The 21,945-nt window shown below is 44.3% G+C and overlaps 1 protein-coding gene across 2 annotated transcripts; it reads left to right on the top strand.

The window, feature by feature from the left end:
- Window positions 1–587: 587 nt before the first annotated feature.
- Tmem9b (TMEM9 domain family member B) lies at window positions 588–21,723 on the top strand. Of its 2 annotated transcripts, none has more exons than XM_045146593.1 (5): window positions 588–720; window positions 3,829–3,920; window positions 14,030–14,138; window positions 15,035–15,169; window positions 20,590–21,723. In XM_045146593.1, the coding sequence occupies exons 3-5, from the start codon at window positions 14,055–14,057 to the stop codon at window positions 20,743–20,745; spliced, it is 375 nt and encodes a 124-aa protein (XP_045002528.1). In that variant the 5' UTR covers window positions 588–720; window positions 3,829–3,920; window positions 14,030–14,054; the 3' UTR covers window positions 20,746–21,723. The 2 variants fall into 2 exon arrangements, with proteins under 2 accessions (XP_045002528.1, XP_004650936.2); XM_004650879.2 differs by lacking the exon at window positions 588–720 and adding an exon at window positions 1,088–1,195.
- Window positions 21,724–21,945: the final 222 nt, after the last annotated feature.

The following is a 21,945-nucleotide window of genomic DNA, read 5'->3' as shown; positions in this document are numbered from 1 at the left end:
CTGATTTGGCTCTAGCTGAGGTTGAGTGTCACCTATAATTTGGGCCCAAAAGGAGCTTAAATGTATTTTGGCACAATAGCAGACACTGTGTATTAGATTCTAAGCAGAGTTTCAGCAAGAATCGCCTGGCAGGAAAATACTGAGAAAATTCTACCTATCAATACATTTTCGCCAACTAGGAAAGGACCACTTTAAACTTGTTTTGAGGGGTAAAAAAAACAGATGGGTGTCCTGAGAGCAGATTTTGAAATTCCTGGAATCCAATCCCATCTTAGTTCAAAACCAAGAACCAGAGATCCAGAAAAAGGATGTGATTTCCCTATTGGCATTCAGCAGATCCCTAGGATGTGGCGATGTGCACTACATCCCTTCCAATAACCCCAGACTCTCCACGAACTAAAAACTATTTTAATGCAAGCCGGCGGCCTCTGCAGGGCGCCCCTAAGGTTCCCGCAGAGGATGACACACACACCCCCCAAGAAGTTTTGATTTAGGGGCGCAGCCGGCCTGAACAGGCTTGCCTCACGGGATCCAAGCGCCCCGATTTTCCCCACCTCCTGGAATTCTGGGCGGAGGATGCCGCTGGGGCGGTTCTTTGGCCAACTGCACATCTTCCGGAGCCAGCCCATCTCCCCCGCCCAGCTCCGCGGACTGGACCCCGGCGGTGAAGCCCGAGCGGGGGGTCGCACCCACGGCTGGAAGCCCGGCGGGGAGCCGCAGGTTAGTAGGCAAAGTGCCGACCCCGACCCTCGGCCTGCGCGGGGGCGGCCCGAAAGGATGCTCGGCCAGGCCTGGGCCGCGGCGGGCTGTCCCCAGCCTCCGGGACCCGGGCCCTAGAGGCTCCCGCCCCGCCAGCCCTCCCGATCTCCCTGGGGTCCCGCCGGGCCGGGGCCGCCTTCAGCGCCGGGACCGCGCAGCCTCCGGCCCCTCCGCCCCGGGAACCGTTTCCGGGGCGGATGCTGTCCTCGCAGCTGAGCCGGCGCGGCCGGTGACGCGCGGGGCCGGGCGGAAGTGCGGGCGGGCGGAGGAGCCCGAGCCGGGAGCAGCTCTGCGGCTCCGCGCCCGCGGCGGCGGCTGGGCCCCCGGCATGGCGAGCCCGTGGCGCGGCCGCGTCGGTCGGCTGGGCTCGGGCCGCAGCCTGCCGGGCCTGGCGCTCTCCGTGCTGCTGCTGCTGCCGCTGACCGCCGCCGCCAAGGTGAGTCCCGCCCCGCCCCGCCGCTGACAGGAGCTCCTCCCCTGCCTCCGGCCTGGCGGAAACGGGGGGCTGCCAGCCTGCGCCCCGGCTGCCAGCCTGCGCCCCGGCAGCCCCTCGCCCTAGGGCCAGGGAGCGCCCCGCCCTCCGCCCGGACCGTGCGCCGAGCCCGGGTAGCCTTCCCAGCGCCCGCAGACTTTGCACCCTTGCCAGCACCGGGGCCTCGAACTTTCCACCCCGAGGCCCCGGTAGCCCACCCCTGCCCTCCACCCAGCCCCCCAATTCCAGAATCGAATGTTAGGAAACCCTCATCTTCCCTGGAGGGAACTAGCTCCCTTCTGTGCTTTCCTAAGCAGATTTTTCTTCCCCCCGCTCCCCGTAGGCGCCCTTCCCCATAGGACCTAAGAGCGTTTCACTGGCTTCATACTCTCTCCTCCCACCCTCCGTCTGGTGCGCCCTCTCCCTCGGAATTTAGTGGGTAAGGGAAAGCCCCCCTACTGGAGAGGACAGGCGGTGGCCTTTCCCCCATTCAGTGTCTTCACCCTTCTGGGCCCCTCGTGCTGATTTCTGATGGCCGGGAGCCCCCTGGGCTTCCTTCTTGATGGACCTTTTGAATGGACAAAATAGAAGGAATCCACAGCGTGATGGGAAAGCACGGTGACCCTGGGTTCTTGTTAAAAATAAATAAAAATAAAACGAGCTTTGGCCTGGAGAGGTGACCTAGTGAGTGGTTAAGGCATTTGCCTTTAAAGCCAAAGGACCTGGGTTCGATTCCCCAGGACTCATTTAAGCCAGATGCACAGGTGGCACATGTGTCTGGAGTTCATTGGGAGCAGCTAAGGACCCTGGCATGCCCATTCTCTCTCTCTCTCTCTCTCTCTCTCTCTCTCTCTGCCTCTTTCTTTCTCTCTCTCAAATAAATAAATAAAAATAAAGAAGAGCTTTGTAATATTTGTAAATAGTAAGGGCTAGAAAGACAGGTCTCAGACAGCCAGATGTTTTTGCTCTGAGGTTTTGTTTCTTTTTAACTGACGTCACCAGAAACAGGGACAGCAGCAAGTCTCCTGACTTTCAAAACATTGCTGACACCCTCTGCATGCCACACACATCATTTTATGTAATGTAACATGATATACATATTTATTAATCATTCTCCCCTTGATCCGGTATGTCCGGCTAGACTGGAACGGAAGGTGTGGCCCAGCGCAGACGCATACTAAGTGGTTGCTGGATAAGTTTATCAGTTGTCAACAGCTCTGCCAGTGGGCATGGCTCTCTGGGGACAAATGAGCCACTGCCTTCCCAAGTAGATTTACTTTTGCTGAGGAAACATCTCCTATTGTTTCTCTGCAGTATTTAGTCACCTCTTTCTCTGCCTGGTGAAACCTGTTTCACTATTAGCTATCCTTTCTGTCAACTAGGGATCAGAAGCAAAGTTCCCTGAGACTCGACGTCTCAGCAAAAATGAAGCTGCTTCCGCTGTGTGCGGCCTTTCTGGTTGCAGAAGTGCCCCTTGATCTTCGTTCTTTCCACAGTATTGTGACGTTGCTGCTTTTATTGTCGTCTGTGCCCTCTTCCCAAAGGATGGTAGTTAGAACTGTGACTTCTTTTTCCTCTTTTGTTGGGTCAAGGGTGGAGGATCGAATCAACGCAAGCACATCCTTTACCACTGAGCTACATCCCAGCCTAGAATTGTGACTTGCTTGAGAAGAGGTTTTAGTTTGATTATCCTCCCAGCCTTTTGTAATCAGCAATTCTTTTTTAAAATATATTTTATTTATTTATTTGAGAGAGAGAAAGAGGCAGAGAGTGAGAGAGTAAGAGAGAGAATGGGCACACCAGGGCCTCCAGCCACAGCAGATGAACTTCAGATGCATGATACCTTGTGCATCTGGCTTACGTGGGTCCTAGAGAATCAAATCGGGATCCTTTGGCTTTGCAGGCAAATGCCTTAACCACTAAGTGATCTCTCCAGCCCCAATTCTTTTTTTTTTTTTTTTTTTTTTTTTAAGGCAGGGTCTCATTCTAGTCCAGGCTGACCTGGAACTCACTCTGTAGCCCCAGGCCGGACTTAAACTCAAACAGTCCTACTTCAGCCTCCTGAGTGCTGGGACTAAAGGTGTGCACCACCACACCCTGCATGTAATCAGCATTTTTTAAGAAAAAAAAATTATTTATTTGCAAACAGAGAGAAAGAGAATGAAAATGAATCAGCACACCAGGGCTTCTGGCCATTGCAGATGAACTTTAGATGCATGCACCACTTTGTATGTCTGGTTTTATGTGGGTACTGTGGAATTGAACGTGGGCCAGCAGGCTGTTTAAGAAAGCACCTTTAACCACTGAGCCATCTCCCCAAATCTGCATTTTCATTGACAGGCATAATTATCTGTTAACAGTGCATCTTTCTATTGGCAAGTAGCTGATAGTGTTACCACAAAAGATGATCACATGATCCATTCATAAACCACAGCTTGGGGCTTATGGATTTTAGAAACATGTGTCTCAAAATTAAGGTTTGAGAATGGTTTTAGCATCATTTCGCAGGACATGCTTAATGAAATGTATATGTGTCGTTTTTAAAAAATATTGGTGAAAACTATAAACAATTTATGCTGTTTCTTGTTTGCTTGCAGAATTTTGAGGATGTCAGATGCAAATGTATCTGTCCTCCCTATAAAGAAAAGCCTGGGCATATTTATAATAAAAACATCTCTCAAAAAGATTGGTAAGTATAGTGGATCAATGGATTGCCTATCAAATTTCTTCTACGATTGTCACTGTTAGTGCACAATTTATCATTTTCTTTTTTTTTGTTTGTTTTTTTGTTTTTTTGTTTTTGTTTTTGTTTTTTGAGGTAGGGTCTCACTCTAGCCCAGGCAGACCTGAGATTCACTATGGAGTCTCAGGGTGGCCTCGAACTCACAGTGATCCTCCTACCTCCGCCTCCCAAGTGCTGGTATCATTTTCTTTTTAAGAAATGTTAGGTTTTTGTTGTTGTTGTTGTTTTGGTTTTTCGAGGTAGGATCTCACTCTAGCCCAGGCTGACCTGGAATTCATTATGGAGTCTCAGGGTGGTCTCGAACTCACGTCAATCCTCCTACCTCTGTCTCCCGGATGCTGGGATTAAAGGCGTGCACCACCACGCCCGGCAAGAAAGGTTAGTTTTCAAGCAAAACTGTCAAATACTGTTTCTGTTTGAGAAAGTGAGAATAAGGCATAAAACCTAAAGGAACTCTAGCCCAAAATAGCAAGCCCTAGGTTGGACATTTTCATATGGGAATGAGACTGGGTTGATGGTGTCTGAAGTGCTCTTAGCTGTTTTCTTACGCCCATGCCCTTGTTCCTCGTGCTTCTTAGTGAAAAATGAGCGCGCCTGCCTGGTCTGGGTTACAATTTTTACAACTTGTAAGGTTGTGGGGGCTAGGAGGATTTGTTGTTGTTTTGTTTTGTTTTGTTTGGTTGATTGGTTTTTCAAGGTAGGGTTTTGCTCTAGTCCAGGCTGACCTGGAATTCACTGTGGAGTCTCAAGGTGGCCTCGAACTCACAGTGATCCTCCTACCTCTGCCTCCCGAGTGCTGGGATTAAAGGCCTGTGCCACCATGCCTGGCTGTTTTTTGTTGTTGTTGTTGTTAGTTTGTTTGTTTTTTGTTTTGAGACAGGGTATCACTATGTAGCCAAGATTGACGTGGAACTTGCTGTGTAGTCAGGCTGGCCCAAGTGCTTGATCCTCTTGCCTTTACGGCCCAGCTACAATTTGTAAGTTTTGATGACATACTGGCAAATATGAGAGGCTGTGTTTGCAAATGTCATACCAGCCAGGAAAGAATGGGAATGAACTGTGAATGGCAGAATCTCCCACTTGGTATGTGTAAACTGGTTACAGATAATGCTTCATAGTGATCCCTTCAGCCCTTAGGCCTCAGGCAGGCCTGTCATGACTGGAATCTTAACTAACCAGCTGGTCACCAGCAGCCTTGGTTTATCCCAACAGACCTTACAAATGGTAGCTGTTCCTGTCATGTGCTGTGAAACCGTTGGCAGGCAGCTGTGTGTGTGGGGGTGAATGCTCCTTCCCATGGAATCGTGATGTTTTATAGTTTGTAACCACAATGGACAATTGATGGGATAGGAATCTAAGGGGAACAGCTCTAAACCCTTTCCTATGGACCAGATTTCACAGCTCAGTAGTCAGCAGGATTTGAAGCAAGTTAAAATTCAAACTGACTTTAAAGACAAGGCAGTCTTTGAGTCTGTTCAGCCTCAGATGCCATTGTTTGCTTTCATCATAGCGCTTAGTTCGGTCTACGCAGCATTCTGGTGACCTTCGCGTGGCCTTGTGTATTCCTCTCTAAAAGAATCCCTATTGCAGAGTGATTTGGGTTTGCTAATACAGGTCTTATACCAGCAAGTTGCTTTATAGGATACAAGGAAGCTCAGATCTTGAGGGGGGCCAGATCTTCAGATCCAGGGCCTTATAAATAAATGCTAGCCAACTGAGCTGCAACCCCAGCTCTCAGATAAACGTTCCTTAAAAATTATTTATTTATTTGAGAAAGAGAGAATGGGTGTAACAGGAGGAAGCCGCTGCTGCTGCAAATGAACTCCAAGCACATGAGCTACTTTGTGCCTCCAGCTCCACATGGGTACTGGGGAATCAAATCTGGGCTGGCAGGCTTTGCAATCAAGTGTCATTAACTGCTGAGCCATCTTCCCAGCCTCCTCGAGTAAATCTGTTTTTTTTTTTTTGCTTTTTTGTAATTATTTTCTATAAATTTTCCAAAAATAATGAACACTTACAATTTATTATCCATAATAGAATGTGATAAATGGCAAATGAACTCACTATTTCAAGCATTTAACACTAATCTTTTCACTAATGTTGCTCTAGACTGAAGTAAGTTGTTCATCCTTATTTATTAGTTAAAATTGGGAGCTTTGAAAGTGCAGTTGGAAACAAGGCTTATTTGGGATTTTTCTCCCCTCTCCCATTTTCCCTTGCTTTCCTACAACTTATCCTTTTCCTAGGATACATTCCCAATTGACACTGGACATTTTTGTTCTTACATTTTATTTATTTGAAAGAGAGAGAATGAGTGTGCTAGGGCCTTAAGCCATTGCAGATGAATACCAGATGCATGCACCACCTTGTGCATCTGCCTTTACTTGGGTACTGGAGAATCTAACTTGAGTCCTTAGGCTTTGTTGGCAAGTGCCTTAACCACTAAGCCATCTCTCCAACCCCAACAGTGGAAATTTTAAAAAAATATTTTATTTATTTGCAAGCAGAGAGAGATAGCAGAGAGATAGACAGAATGGGCATACCAGGGCCTCTCACCGCTACAAATGAACTTCAGACGCATGCACCACTTTGTGCATCTGGCTTTATGTGGGCACTGGGAAACTGAACCTCAGTCCTTAGACTTTGCAGGAAAGCACCTTAACCATTAAGTCATCTCTCCAGTCTGACAATGGAAAATTTTAATACTGTATTTATTTATTTGAGAGAGGGAAAGAGACAGAGAGAGAAAAAGAAAGAGAGAATAGGCACACCAGGGCTTCCAGCCACTGCAAACAAACTCCAAATGCATGTATCACCTTGTGCATCTGGCTTGCATGGGTCCTGGTGAATCGAACCAAGGTCCTTTGGCTTTGCAGGCAAGTGCCTTAACCGTTAAGACATCTCTCCAGCCCACAATGGAAATTTTTAACTGGCTTTGGAAAGGCAGGCAGCTATGATCAACCAGGATGTTATGGCTTCCTGAGGCCCCTAATATCTGTGAATCTCTAAATATATTTTGCCTTCTGTTTTCTAGGACTGTCATTTTGTCCAGTTGTTAGCTGTACTTCTTTTTTTGTTGTTTTGGTTTTGGTTTTGGTTTTATTTTTGTGGGGTTTTTTGCTTGATTGTTTTTTTTTCTTTTTTTCTTTTTTCCTCGAGGCAGAGTTTCACTCTAGCCCACATGCCCTGCTGTGTTTTTGTTTTTTTGAGGCAGGGTCTCACTGTAGCCTAGGCTGACCTGGAACTCATTCTGTAGCCCCAGGCTGGCCTTGAATTCACAGCATTCCTCCTACCTCAGCCTACCCCCCGCCCCCCAGCTGGGACTAAAGGCGTGCACCACCACACCCAGCTCAGCTTTAATTCTTTAATAACTTAGGCTGATTGATTTTTTTAAAAAAGAAAAGTTATTTTGATGTAGGATGTGGTTGGTGGTGTGATCCGAAACTGGTCATTTCTTCCTTTTGGCACCAGGGGGAGGTGTTTCCTAGTTCTGAGAGTGGGTGAGCTGTCTAGCTGTATGTGTGACTGCTTAGATGAGTTGGAACCAACCTTCTGGCTTCTTCGGCCTTGCACAACTTTCTCTTCCCTCCTACCCCCTCCCTTCTTCTTCCTTTCTGTTTGGAGACATTTTCTCCCTTGTAGCCTACACCTGCCTGGACTCTCAATCCTCCTCCGTCAACTTCCTGCACTTTTCCCCCACTCAACACTTTTTTGATTACCAAAATGTATTTTTCCTTCAAAATAAATTTAGTACTCAACACTCACTTGCTCAAGTAATCCTCAGGTTGCTGCTGTGGTTTATGGACTAGAAATAAACAACTAACATGAGATAAAGTTTTATTTTCCTAAGCTTCAGCGAGATAAGAAGGGCTCACCGAGGAGGAAGAGTCCTGGATCCATGTCTTTTCCCGGCTACTGATTTACTCTGTGGCCTTGGACAGGTGACCACTCTGAGTGTTGGGCTGGACCACCTACCTCCTTCTGTTGTGGAGCTCCTTTTCCCCTGCCCATTTTATGCCCGCATTAGCTGGGTACACGCCTGGTCTTCTATATATTTGGGATATACATTGCATGCTTTTGTGGTATAGCTTGTGGGACTGTACCTTTATATGAATTCTACCAATGGAGATTTAAATTTTATTTTGTTCTGTTTTACTTATAAGATAAAATCTTGCGATGTGGCCTTGAACTTTCAATCTTCCTCCTTTGGCCTCCCAAGTGCTGGGATTTAAAGGCACTCACCAACATACTCAGTGGAAACTTGATTTTTTTAATATTACTATCTTTGTTCAAATTTAATTACTGTTATAGATAACTGCATTTTATTATTTATACCATTTTTCTGTTATTCCTAATGCCATAGTTCAGAGACAACAGAACATGAAAAAGTACGTTTTGATAGGACAAAGAAGGAATCAACCTAGAACACTGAGTGCCTCAGGAAGAGTGGGTGCGCTAAAGTAGAGTGCCGCCCTAGAACTCTTGAGGCAGCCAAAATGCATGACAGAGCATACCCAAAGGGGAGCAAGGCATCCAGCATCTAGCAAGAGGACAGGAAGGCTTTGATTATAAATAGGTGAGGAGAATAATAACATTTCTTACAGTAACATATTTCTGAGAAAAGATTTTTAAAATTTATTTTTATTAGATAAGGACATACTTAGTATATAAACAACACATGTTGGTACCATCCTGTCCCTCCTCCCTGTCCCATTTCCGAAGAGGCCTTCCTCACTGGGGATGCAGGTCAACCCCATGGGGATTGTGGGTCATGCATTGTGGGAGCAGCAGTCAGATATGGGGAGAGGCAATGTCTCTGTGCATAATGTCCCAACTTGTGGCTCTAACAATTTTTCCACCCCCTCTTCCACAAAATCCCCTGAGCCATTCTGGGAGCATTTTAAGTCACTTCAGTGATGGGCACTTAAGTGTCACCGGATCTCAGGTTTGGTAGATGTTAAGTGTCCTCAGTATCTGTCTCCTTCCCCCTTGTGCTGATGCCAGCTTCACTGAGAAAGCTTCACTCTTGCTTATTTCCTAATTCCTCCGTGGTTTCAGCTGGGGCCGGGATGGAGTGCGCTGGGTCGTTTATCTCCTCAGGTCCAGCTCCGAGCTGAAAAAGAGAAGCAGAATTTCCAATGGTCAGCACCCATTAAATGGGATAGCCATTATTAATTTAGAGAGAGTTTAAAGCGTGTAGACCCTCTTATAACCCAAGATTAGTAGGAGCTTAACATTGGAAAGCAAAACCATTATCTGGATATGATCCTGATTTGTTTTCCAGTTCCAGATATGGTTTCCTTTCCACTGAGCGGATCTGTTAGCCAATCCAAGAGCAGTAGGTTACTAATCCACCATGGCTGTGTGCCACTATTGCACATATCAGGTTATTGTTTCTGAATTGCTTAAACTTTGAGTTGCTTAGACAATGTTGGCCACTTAATCCCGGTAGCTCGGGTAGCGCCTTCTAGCAGTAGATGCGCTAACTGTCTGGGGACTGGCTCTCTCCTAGATTCCAACCAGGTCTCTCCATGGTCTGTGCTGACGGTGTGTGGTGTCTTCAGCAGTAGGGTCTTACCATTAACCTCTGGTGGGAAATCAACTGCTCTGACAGAAGTCTGTCTTGTTTGTTTTGGGAAATCTTTTAGGTTTCTCTAATCAACAACTCGTTGTAGATGTTAACCATGCCCTGGTACAGGGAATTACAGGCCAGCACCAAGGGAAAAGTAAAAAGAAAAAGAGAGAGAAACAGAAATTTAAGGTTAGGCTTCATCTTACTCTCTCCAGGGCCCTTCAATTCAGGTGCTCCCCCTAAGGTCCCGTTGAGGGTTCAACCTTTTAGATTAACCTCCAGAATATAGGGTTCTATGGTACCAGTTCAATTTGGGTTCAGTTTTTTTGCCCCCTACCCCTTTCCCTTCCCCCAAGCCCTACCCTCCCTAGCCTCAAGATGCTGCTCAGGTGTGTCGGCTACTTGGGCTGATCCAGTTTGGGAACCGCAGATGAGTGAGACCATGTGATAGCTATCTTTCTGTGATTATGTGAGTTCACTTAGTAGGATCTGTTCCAAGTTTGACCATTTTTCTACCAATTTCAGTGTGTCATTCTTACTGCTGAGTAGAATTCCATTATGTAGATATTCCACATCTCAGTGATGAGCACCTGGGTTGGTTTCAGCTCTTAGCTGTTGTAATTGAGCAAACCTCTCTGAGCTGAGGTGTGGAGCTCTTAGGATAAATGCCCAGTAAGGGAATAACAGGGTCTGTTGATAACTCTATATTCATCTTTTTCATGGGTCTCCATATCGATTTCCACAGTGGTTGTACCAGCTTACATTCCCACCAACAGTGCATAAATGTTCCTATTTCTCCACGTCCTCACCAACATTTGTTTTCATTTGATATTTTTTGAAGTTTATTTATTTATTTGAGAGAGAGAGAGAGGCAGATAGAGGGAGAATGGGTGCACCAGGGCCTCTAGCCACTGCAAACAAACTTCAGATGCATGCACCCGGCTTACGTGGGTGCTGGGGAATCAAACCTGAGTCCTTAGGCTTCACAGGCAAGTGCCTTAGCCACTAAGCCATCCCTTCAGCCCCTCATTTGATTTTTATTTATTTGCTTGAGAGAGGTAAAGAGGCAGAGAGAGTGTGTGTGTATGTAAGAGAGAGAAAGAGAGAATGGGTCCTTTGGCTTTGCAGGCAAGCACCGTAACCACCAAGCCATCTCTCCAGCCCTCTTTTGATTTTTTAATGTTTGCTATCCTTGCTGGGATAAGGTGGAATCTCATAGTTGTTTTAATTTGCATTTCCCTAATGGTTAGAGATGTTGAGCATTTTCTTTTTTTTAAATGACACTATAAATTTAATGACATCACAGATATTCGCATACTATTCCACCCAAATACTGCAGAATACACATCCTTCTCAACAGTGCTTGGACATTCTCTAAATATGCCATATTTTAAAATAAAAATAAGTCTTAAATAAATGGGAAAAAATCAAATAATTTTTTTCTATATGATCACAATGGCATAAAACTAGAAATCAACAGCAAAGGGAACTACACAACATACACAAACTCACAGAGATTGCACAACACACTAATGAATGATAAATAACCATTGAAATCAACAAGGAAAAAAATTTTATGTCCTAGAATCAAATGAAAATGAAAACGCAACATCCAGAATACAATGCAAATAGTTCTAAAAAGGAATTTTATAGTAAATGCCTATATTTTAAAAAAATCAGGGACATTTCAAACAAATAATTTAATGATGCATCTGAAGATCTGCTAAAAATAAGCTTCCAAACCCCAACTTAGTAGATAAAAATAAATAATAAAAATCAGAGCATGACTTAATGCAATTGAAATGAAAAGAACAATACAAAGAATTGGAGCTTGTTCTTAGAATAAAGAAATAAAGAGTTGGTTCTTTGAAAAAAGAAATAAGATTATCACACCTTTTGCTAAACAAAGAGGAGACCCAAATTAATAAAGTTATAGATGGAGAAAGAAATGTTACAATGGACATCAGTGAAATATGGAGGATTATTAAGGCATAATTTATTTTTATTTTTGTTTGTTTTATTTGAGAAACAGAGAATGAATTGGCACACTAGGACTTCTAGCCACTACAAATGAACTCCAGACACATGTGCCACCCTGTGCATCTGGCTTATGTGGGTACGGGGGATTCAAATTCAAACCTGAGTCCTTTGACTTTACAGGCAAGAACCTTAAACACCAAGCCATTTCTCCAGTCCAAGGCATACTTAAAAAAAAATTTTTTAAATTTACTTGAAAGAGGGAAAGAGAGATCTGGGCATGGTAGTGCACACCTTTAATCCTAGCACTTGGGAGGCAAAAGTAGGAGGATTGCCATGAGTTCAAGGCCACTTGAGACTACATAGTTAATTCCTGGTTAGCCTGGACCAGAGTGAGATGAAAAACCAAAACAAAAAAAAAAAAAAAGAAAGAAAGAAAGAAAGAAAGAGGAAGCCGGGCGTGGTGGCGCACGCCTTTAATCCCAGCACTCAGGAGGCAGAGGTAGGAGGATCGCCATGAGTTCAAGGCCACCCTGAGACTACAGAGTTAATTCCAGGTCAGCCTGGACCAGAGTGAGACCCTACCTCGAAAAACCAAAAAAAAAAAAAAAAAAAAAGAAAGAAAGAAAAGAAAAGAAAGAAAGAAAGAGGGAGGGGAGGCGGTGAGAGAAAGGGCATACCATGGCCTCCAGCCTCTGGAAATGAACCCCAGATTTCATGCACCACCTTGTGCATTTGGCTTACATGGGTCCTGGAGAATCAAACCTGAGCCCTTTGGCTTTACAGGCAAGCACCTTAACTGCTAAGCCATCTCTCTAGCCCCCAAGACATACTTAAAGAAAAAAAACAGAAAAACAAAACTATATTATGTGAAATTGGAAAATATAGAAGAAATTGATTAATTTCTAGACACACATAACCTCCCAAAAGTAAATCCAAAGGACATAGACAACGTCAATAAAGCGATAGCAAGCAGGGAGATTGAAGCAGTACTAAAATTCCCTAACTAAAGAAAGCCCAGAGCCAGAGAGATCATGGTTGAATCCTGCCAGACCTTTCAAGACTAACTAACACTAATGCTTCTCAAACCATTCCATAAAAGTAGAAAGGGAAACTGCCAAGCTCATCTTACAAAGCCAGCATTACACAGATTCTGAAACTGGACAAGGACACACACACACACACACACACACACACACACACAGGTCAATCATCAATCTCCATGAGCATAGATGCAAAACTTCTCAATAAAACACTTGCAAACAAATTCAACTATACATCAGAATGGTTATTCATCATGATCAAGCAGGATTCCTTCCAATAATGTACAGATGATTCAAACATGAAAATCAGTAAATGTAGTATCACATCAATAATTTAAAGGACAGATATCACCGGATCTTGGGTTGTAATGAAGAAAAAAAAAAAATCCTGGAATGGGAGCATGGCTTAGAGGTAGTACTTACCTAGAACGTATTCAATCCCCAGAACTGCAAAATCAAAACAAACAAAAATCCCCGAGGGCTGGAGAGATGGTTTAGCGGTTAAGGCACTTGCCTGCAAAGCCTTGAGACCCAGGTTCAATTCCCCAGTACTCACGTAAGCCAGATGCACAAGGTGTTGCATGCATCTGGAGCTCGTTTTCAGTGGCTAGGGGCTCTAGCACTCCACTTCTCTTTGTCTCCTTGCAAATATAAATAAATAAATAAATAAATAAATAAATAAATAAAATATGTTTAAAAGATACCTAGGAATAACTTTGCTATAGATTAGAGAAGAATCTGGCTTCGCCTTATCTCTTACTGCTAAAGGAGTTCCTTAGACCTGTTTTTGAGCATTTTCTTATGTGTGTGTTTGCCATTTGTATTTCTTCCTCCGAGAACTCCCTATTCGGTTCTTTTCCCCACTTTTGGAGTGGGTTGTTTGATCGTTTCTTGTTTAGTTTTTTGAATTCTTTGTAGATTCGAGGTATTAGGCTTCTGTCAGTGGTATAGCTGGCAAAGATGAGAAAGATTTTTAAAATATTTTATTTGTTTATTTATTTGAGGGGGAAGAGAAAGCAGCAGAAGAGAGGGAAAGAATGGGCGCACCAGGGCCTCTGGCCACTGCAAACGAACTCCAGAAGCATGAGCCACTTTGTGCATCTGGCTTATGGGTGTTCTAGGGAATCAAACCTGGGTCCTTAAGCCTCACAGGCAAGCGCCTTAGCCACTAAGCCATCTCTGTAGCCTGGAAGAGATTTCTTTTCTTCTTTTTTTTTTTTTTAGACCCACTTGGGATTTTTTTTCCCCCTCTGGTGCATCTGTAGCTGTTTATAATAACAACCTGCAGGTAAACTTAACTCTTACCAGAACGCTAATATGGGAGAAGAAATGACTTCTTGAGTGACATTTGTTCCTGATACTCTTTCTTTGGGTGATCCCAGCATTTACTGTGGATGTCAGGGAGCTTGTGACTGGTGACATCACACCGGCCAGCCAGGCCTAAGCGGCATCTTGTTTTGCAGCGACTGCCTGCACGTCGTGGAGCCCATGCCGGTGCTGGGGCCTGACGTAGAAGCGTACTGCTTGCGCTGCGAATGCAAATACGAAGAGAGAAGCTCCGTCACCATCAAGGTGAAGCCCCCACGCCCCAGATAACGCGGGACAGCGTGAGCCCCGCCCCTGCTCTCTGCTTGCTTAGTTGAGATGCTTTCTGGATTAATTTATGTTAGGCATATAGGTGAAATAGCACAAAAATGTGCTGTGTTTAATTAGCTTATGCTGGAAATGTGTCCCAGTTTCTCCCCAGACCATGTATGCCAAAGGATAGGAGACAGCATTGTTAACCTCTTCTTCCTTCCCTTATGAATGTCTGTGTGGGGAAATATTTCTCTTTCTCTGTGGAAAGTTCCTTAGAGTGTAAGTTTATATTTACTTAAGAGATGGCCAGATTGTCTTTTAAAGTGCATACACCATTTTGCCATTTGTGAGACTTCCCAGCGGGGCGTGGTGGCGCACGTCTTTAATCCCAGCACTCAGGAGGCAGAGGTAGGAGGATTGCCGAGCTTGAGGCCAGCCTGAGACTACAGAGTCAGCCTGGGCTAGAGCAAGACCCCACCTCGAAAAAACAAACAACAACAACAACAAAAAAGTGAGACTTACACTTCTCTGTGGCCTTGCCAGCAGTTGGTACTACCTGTCTTATTTAGTAGACCTACACTGATCTAAGAGGGTTTTGGGGGAATTCACCTGAATCCCACATTCTGCGGGGATTCCTTCAGGAAGCAGCAGTGGTGCAGCCGTGAAGGTGGAGTTTGAAAACCCCACAAAAAGATCCAAAGGCAAAGTGTTTTCTTTCCACTCTGTCCTTAAGTAACTGCTTGGTGAAGAGTTGAGTTGGTTTCTGCTGGAATCTGGCTGGTGTAGAAATCCTGAATGCTTCGATGTCAGTCGTCCCCGTCCTTTTCTAGCTTACAACCTTTGATTTCGCAGCTTGATCAAAGGTGTAACTTGTTTTCAATTTCCTTTAGGTTACCATCATCATTTATCTGTCCATTTTGGGCCTTCTGCTTCTGTACATGGTGTATCTCACCCTCGTCGAGCCCATACTGAAGAGGCGCCTCTTCGGACACTCACAGTTGATACAGAGCGATGACGACGTCGGGGTAAGTGCTGCGTGCGCCGCCTGGCTGCTGTCTGTCCTCGTCTGACAGAAACGCAAGTGAAAAGCGGTCACAGAGAAGACGCGCACGTGCTGAGCAGATCCTCAGCCGGGGAAGCCGAGGAGAGTAACTATGTCTGCTGAGACTGTTCCAGGCAGCCATACCGGTGGCAGTGTGAGTGGATGACGCTTGGTGAGGGTGCTCTCTTAAGACCTTGCCCTGCTAACACTGACAGACGTATCCGAGATCGTTTTCTCCCCAGGCTCCTTCCAAATACTTTTCCTTTACCAGCTAATATTTTAGAAGGCAAAGGGCTTTACTGAAGGGAAGCATGAAGACTATGACTAATTCTTTTATTTGTGTGTTGATAGCTCACTATTATTTTATATTTCTTTTTAGCCTCCTGCTTTTAAAAAGCAGCTGATTTTTTTTTTCTTTATTTTGAAAAAAAGGATAATAAAGCCATCACTCCAGGTATGCTTACATTTGTACATGTAGTTGACAGGATCGGTGCATAAACCGTTACATGGTTTCCTTTTGTTTTAGCATTATTAGAAACTGTCTGGAAATTGACATTGTCCAGAAGCTTGTTATTTAGTGTAGCTTAGAAGTTTATATTGTTAGCTTTTACCAGTATGCTATTTGGGATTATTTTTGAAATTTTCATCATTTCACTTTTTAAAATAGCTTTATTGATTTGAGAGAGCCTGGGCATGCTAGGGACCTCCTGCCACTGCAGATGAACTCCAGATGCATACACACTTGGTGGGTACTAGGGAATTTAACCCAGGCCATCAAGGTTTGCAAGCACCTTTAACCACTGAGCCACCTCCCCAACCCTGACACTATTATTTCTTGAATGTCACTTAGGAATACTCAACTTATTTGGACTAAATTTTACGTCTTATACAGAGCTTTCATAGAAGCCCCCATTTGCCACTTTTCCCTCTTTCTTTTATTAGTTTAGCAACACATAATGAGTTAAGTTTTTTTTTTAATGTTGAGAACTGTGCTGGGTACTAGAAGAAAAGAGATGAATGAAACAGAAATATAATGTAAAAGAAATGTCTAGCAGTAGTGTGTTAGGGGAACTATTTTTTTAAATTTAATTTTGCTTATTTTTTTGTTTTATTTTTTCAAGGTAGGGTCTCACCCTAGCACAGGCTGATCTAGAATTCACTCTGTAGTCTCAGGGTGGCCTTGAACTCATGGCAATCCTCCTACCTCTGCCTCCCGAGAGCTGGGATCAAAGGCATACGCCATCATGCCCTGCTATTTTATTTTTAATTATTTAAGAAACTTATTTGGGGGCGAAGGGTGATGACACATGAGTTCAAGGTCAGCAAGCATAATTGGGTTTATACCTAGAGAACTCAAAGAGCAGGAGGTTGTATATCAAAAGTATTAGAATCTTAAGTATGGTTTCCAAGTTAATTTTCATTCTTAGGTTCTCAACACTGACATGGATTCTTAAGGCTGAATCAGTCTTTGTGGCAGAGAGATACTACCAAATGTTCCTGGCAGAGGGAACAGAATTACCCTTTGTTGTAACTGCTGACATGAAAATATTATATAGCAAAGGCTACATTAACTATTTTCATTATCTGCACATGTCTGACTTCACCTACATCCTTTACAGCATTATCTGTTGCTGATTTCAGCAATACACAGTATTAATATGATACACAGAGAACATAAAAGACATTGGTATACACGTGTGTAGATGAAACATGTAGGGCAGGCTATGATTGACGGGGTCGCATGTTGTGTAACTATTGTGCCTCACGTTGAGTACCAGAGATCACTGTCACTGAGAGTCTTGGGCACTTGTTAAACTGATTGTAGGAAGGAAAAGACTTTCTATCTAAAGCTGTGAAGTTATGATAAAACCCTGTACAGCAGAAACTAATTTTTTTTTCTTTTTGGTTTTTCAAGGTAGTGTCTCACTCTAGCTCAGGCTGACCTGGGATTCACTATCTAGTCTCAGGGTGGCCTTGAACTCATGGCAATTCTCCTACCTCTTCTTCCCAAGTGCTGGGATTAAAGGCGTGCACCACCACGCCCAGCATAGAATTTAAATTGAAATCCATATAGTGGTTGCATATCTGTGATGGAATCCTTCCCTATGTACTTTTTTAAATGTTCTTTTTTTAAAAAATTGTTTTTGTTTACTTTTTATTTATTTATTTGAGAGAGACAGACACAGAGAGAAAGGCAGAGAGAGAGAGAATGGGCGCGCCAGGGCCTCCAGCCACTGCAAATGAACTCCAGACGCGTGCACCCCCTTGTGCATCTGGCTAACGTGGGTCCTGGGGAATCGAGCCTCGAACCTGGGTCCTTAGGCTTCATAGGCAAGCGCTTAACTGCTGAGCCATCTCTCCAGCCCTTAAATGTTCTTTTTATTTTGTTTAAAAAAATTTTTTTTTCTTTTGAGACAGAGTCTTTTGTATCCCTGACTGACTTTGGACTCACTATATAGTAGAGAATGCCTTTGAACTTTCGTGAATTTACAGGTGTGCTCCACTGTGCCTGGCTTATGTGGTGCCAGGGATCATACTCAGGGTCTTACACATGCTAGGCAAGAACTCCAACCACTGAGCTGTATCACCAACCCTTAAATGTTCTTTTTAAATAATTTTTATTTTTTCAATTTTTGTTCAGTGTGTAGAACATTTTAAGACAAACCAAAGTAGTTCAAACACTTAAGTTCATCACCGCCACGAGTCACAGTATTTGCTATATCATACATCCATGACAGATCGCCACTATTACCAAAGCAGTCCATTAAAACAGGTTTTGTTTTCATTGTAATTTTATCAGGTGTAAGAAGAACAAACATCTTAAAGGGATAAATCTCTTGTTTGTATTCTTCCAGCACCCATGAGCGTGCACAGCTAGCTCAGTCTTGTTCTGTTAGGTGGAGAACAGAACAGAAGGATTAACTGGTTTGTTTAGTCTTTGGAGTTTGTCCCTTAAGAAGACTGCTTTCTCCCCCACCTTGAAGAGTAGATGACAGGATTGCGAAACTGAGAGGTGCTCTCTGATAAAGCACATCCTCTTTCCCAGTACTGTTTATGTCAAAGCAGATCAATGTAATAATGTTTTATATGCAAGTTCTCCGAGGTGTTCCTGGTGCCATTTTAATTTATCTGAACAAAAGCAGTGTTGGAAAAGATATGACACAAGTTAGGGTTAGGCAAACTGTTGTGGTGTTTGTGCTTGTTGTTAAATGACCTTGGGTCAGTTTTTCAGTATTGGGAATCAAGTAATCATATAACTTTAGGCTTCCACTTGCTTTTTCTTTTCTGTCACCCCACCCCCCCCTTCTAGTTTTTTTTTTTAATTTTTATTTATTTATTTATTTGAGAGTGACAGACACAGAGAGAAGGACAGATAGAGGGAGAGAGAGAGAATGGGCGCGCCAGGGCTTCCAGCCTCTGCAAACGAACTCCAGACGCGTGCGCCCCCTTGTGCATCTGGCTAACGTGGGACCTGGGGAACTGAGCCTCGAACCGGGGTCCTTAGGCTTCACAGGCAAGCGTTTAACCGCTAAGCCATCTCTCCAGCCCCCTTTTCTAGTTTTTTAAGAGAGGGTCTTTTTGTGGCCCTAGACCAGGCTGGCCTCTCCCTTGCAACAGTCATGCTGCCTCTGCCTCTGCCTCCGCCTCCCAGGTGCTGAGATTACAGGTGTATACCACCATACCTGGCTACTTCCCACCTACTTTACCTCCCTTCTTACAACTTGGAAACATTTTGGACTTATCATCTCTAGAACTTTAAATAAATTGAGATTGCACAAGCTATTCCCTAACTTAAGTGAATAGTGGAGGACATTTTGATGAAGGAGGCAAGGAAAGGTTCTTTATGGAAGTTTTTAGATATGTCAACATGTGTAAATAAATGTCTTGTTACAGAAAGAAGGCCAGGTGCTGTAGGACCATACAGCTACAGTGTCCTTCAGCACTGCACCTGCCCCTGTGGGGTCCATAGCCCATGCACAGCAGGACAGTGTCATCTCCTTCACAACTTACTTAAAGAGGTCTAATTCGGGCTGGAGAGATGGCTTAGTGGTCAAGCACTTGCTTGTGAAGCCTAAGGACCCCGGTTCGAGGCTTGATTCCCCAGGACCCACGTTAGCCTGATTCACAAGGGGGCGCACGCGTCTGGAGTTCGTTTGCAGTGGCTGGAGGCCCTGGCGTGCCCATTCTCTCTCTCTCCCTCTCCCTCTGTCACTTTCAAATAAATAAGTAAAAATAAACAAAAATAATTTTTAAAACAAGAAGTCTAATTCATCTTGTGTTGGAGCATTTAGAACCCTTACTAACCTGGGGTTAAGGAAAAAGAGATCAAGGAAAGGAAAGGCAAAACAAAAACAATAAATTACTATTGGATGCGTTTTTGTCATTTAGGCAGCTGTGTTTGTGTCTCATTCATGGACAGATTAGCATGGTGGTTTCCTGTGTAATGACTACAAACACCCGACTGCGTTAGTTGACTTGAACGAGGAGAGGTTGGCTTTCTGTGCATACAGCAGGGTGACCCTTCGGTAGACTCTTTCCTAAGACAGTAATTAATGTGGAAGCCATTGGACACTCAGCGATAAAAGATTCAAGTTTTTGTCCTAAAGAAATGCTAAAGTAAACCATTCCTCACTGTCCTTGTACCAGAGGCCAATTGTGACACTCAACCTACAGACTGCAGATTAGAAAAGTAGAAAAACAAGAAAACTTCAGGAACTAGTCCATTCGGTGTGTGTGTTGAGGTCACAGAGAGAGATTAGAACAAACCAAAACAAGATGCTGTCAGCTCATCTGCTATTAGATGTGACCCCAAGCGGTTAAGCAAATAGTTCTTGTGGGATAAGAGTCAGGAGATCAAAAGACCGATTTTTCCTCTGCCACGGATTGACCATTACACTGATCAATACAATGAAAAGTCCTACCTTCTATATTTATAACATGGACATATTAATGTGAAAATAGACTTCCTTCAGCTGGCGTGGGTGGCACAGGCCTGTAACCCCAGCACTTGGGAGATGGAAACAGGAGGATCACTAATTTGAGACCAGCCTGGATAGCATAGCACGTCTCTATTTCATGAGAGAGAGAGTGAGAGAAGCACAAGAAAACAGACTTTCTTTCCCATACTAGTCAGGGAAGACCTCTCTCTGCCTTGAGTGGTCACTGTCCTTGCCTTGGTCTCTGCCCCTTTGGAAATGGGGGCCCACGGTTTGTTGTGTCTCCCAAATCACCTGTTTCTGCAGTTGAGTTCATCCTACTTCTGGTGGCTCGGAGTGCTGAGTCACGTGAATGCTCAGTCCTGTGCTGGTGTGTGTGCGTGTGGATGGGTGCACGTGCGGGCTGCTTGGTGTAGGTGTTTTACACTGACTTGCCATCTCTGATGCGCTCCGTCTGGACTTTCAGGATCACCAGCCTTTTGCAAATGCCCACGATGTGCTGGCCCGCTCCCGCAGTCGGGCCAACGTCCTGAACAAGGTCGAGTACGCGCAGCAGCGCTGGAAGCTTCAAGTTCAAGAACAGCGCAAGTCTGTCTTTGACCGACACGTTGTCCTCAGCTAACTGGTAATCAAATTCAAGGTGACCAGAAAAAAACGAGCCAGACAGATGGGAAGAACTGACCGAGTTTTCCTAGGTTTTATTTGATACCCTGTTGTTTTTACCAACTCCTGCTGGAAGACTCACGGTTGGAAGCAAACACAAATGCTTGGGGTTTGTTCCTTGTTAATGTATTAATAGAGACATTTTTAAAAGCACACCATTCAAAGTTAGCCAATGAGCCTTTTCCTACTTGTGACTTTTACTAATAAAATTAAATCTGCCTGTGAATTATCTTGAATTCCTTTACCCAGAACAAGCATTTCTTTTCACCACACAGTTAACTTTATTTTCAAGATAATTTTCAGGTGTTTTGTGGTGTTTTGTTGTAGTGAGAGAAATGGAAAAATGCCAGGTAAGTGCTTGACACTTTTCATGAGTTGTTTTACTAAATGAACTTTGTAAATAGACCATACCTTCTATTTTCAAACTTGTGAATATTTTCCGGTGTAGCTAGCCTCATCCAAGTGCTGACTTAGCATTCGACTTTGGCACTGACTCTGACTTCGGTGTCTGGTGGCCTGTGGCTGCATGTCGTAGCCAGTGGATCTGGAACGCCTGCTGGCTCTTCACAGGCGGCAAGTGTAGCTCATGCACCGTGACGTCTGATCAGCGCATCCCACAGCAAACCAGCCAAGGCTGGTTTACTCTCACGACCAAACCCAGTCTCGTGTGTGGGCTTCCTCACCTCCTCCTAGTGTCTTTAAGGACTTGGAACCTCCAATAAAGAAATTTCTCTTATACTGAAGCTTCCCTGGGTGGATGACATGCACGTATTGGTCAGCATATCCGGCTGTGTTGAGAGGCAGCTCTTTGAGCCCTAACCCGACTGGGTTCTGGTTGCCTCACTCTGAGAAGCACAGTAGTTATTGGGTAACTGGCTTTTTTCTTTCTAATGTCCTCTTTGGAATGTAATAATAAAAGTAATTTTTGGAACAACTATCAGTATGTGTCTGTCACCTGGCTTATTTCTCCTCCCTTTCTTGTGGTGTGACAAGCTTGGTGACACAGAGACATTCGGTACTCTGTTGTGAGGGTGTGTTATATCATTCTAATCATAAGACGTTTGCACAATGATATCTAGGTGTGTATTCATGAGGCTGAAGAGATGTGGTTAAGAGTCCTTCCTGTGCAAGCATGAGCCCCTGAGAAGGCCTGAGACCA

The sequence above is a fragment of the Jaculus jaculus genome, chromosome 3, assembly GCF_020740685.1.
Source record: "Jaculus jaculus isolate mJacJac1 chromosome 3, mJacJac1.mat.Y.cur, whole genome shotgun sequence".
Taxonomy (NCBI): Eukaryota; Metazoa; Chordata; class Mammalia; order Rodentia; family Dipodidae; genus Jaculus; species Jaculus jaculus.
The sequence above is the reverse complement of the archived record's forward strand: the minus strand, read 5'-3'. Positions and strand labels throughout refer to the sequence as shown.

Coding starts and splice junctions, on each gene's coding strand:
- Tmem9b (XM_004650879.2), top strand. CDS start 1,088: ATGGCGAGCCCGTGGCGCGGCCGCGTCGGTCGGCTGGGCTCGGGCCGC. Junction 3,921..14,029: donor AACATCTCTCAAAAAGATTG/GTAAGTATAGTG, acceptor CTTGTTTTGCAG/CGACTGCCTGCACGTCGTGG. Junction 14,139..15,034: donor GAAGCTCCGTCACCATCAAG/GTGAAGCCCCCA, acceptor AATTTCCTTTAG/GTTACCATCATCATTTATCT.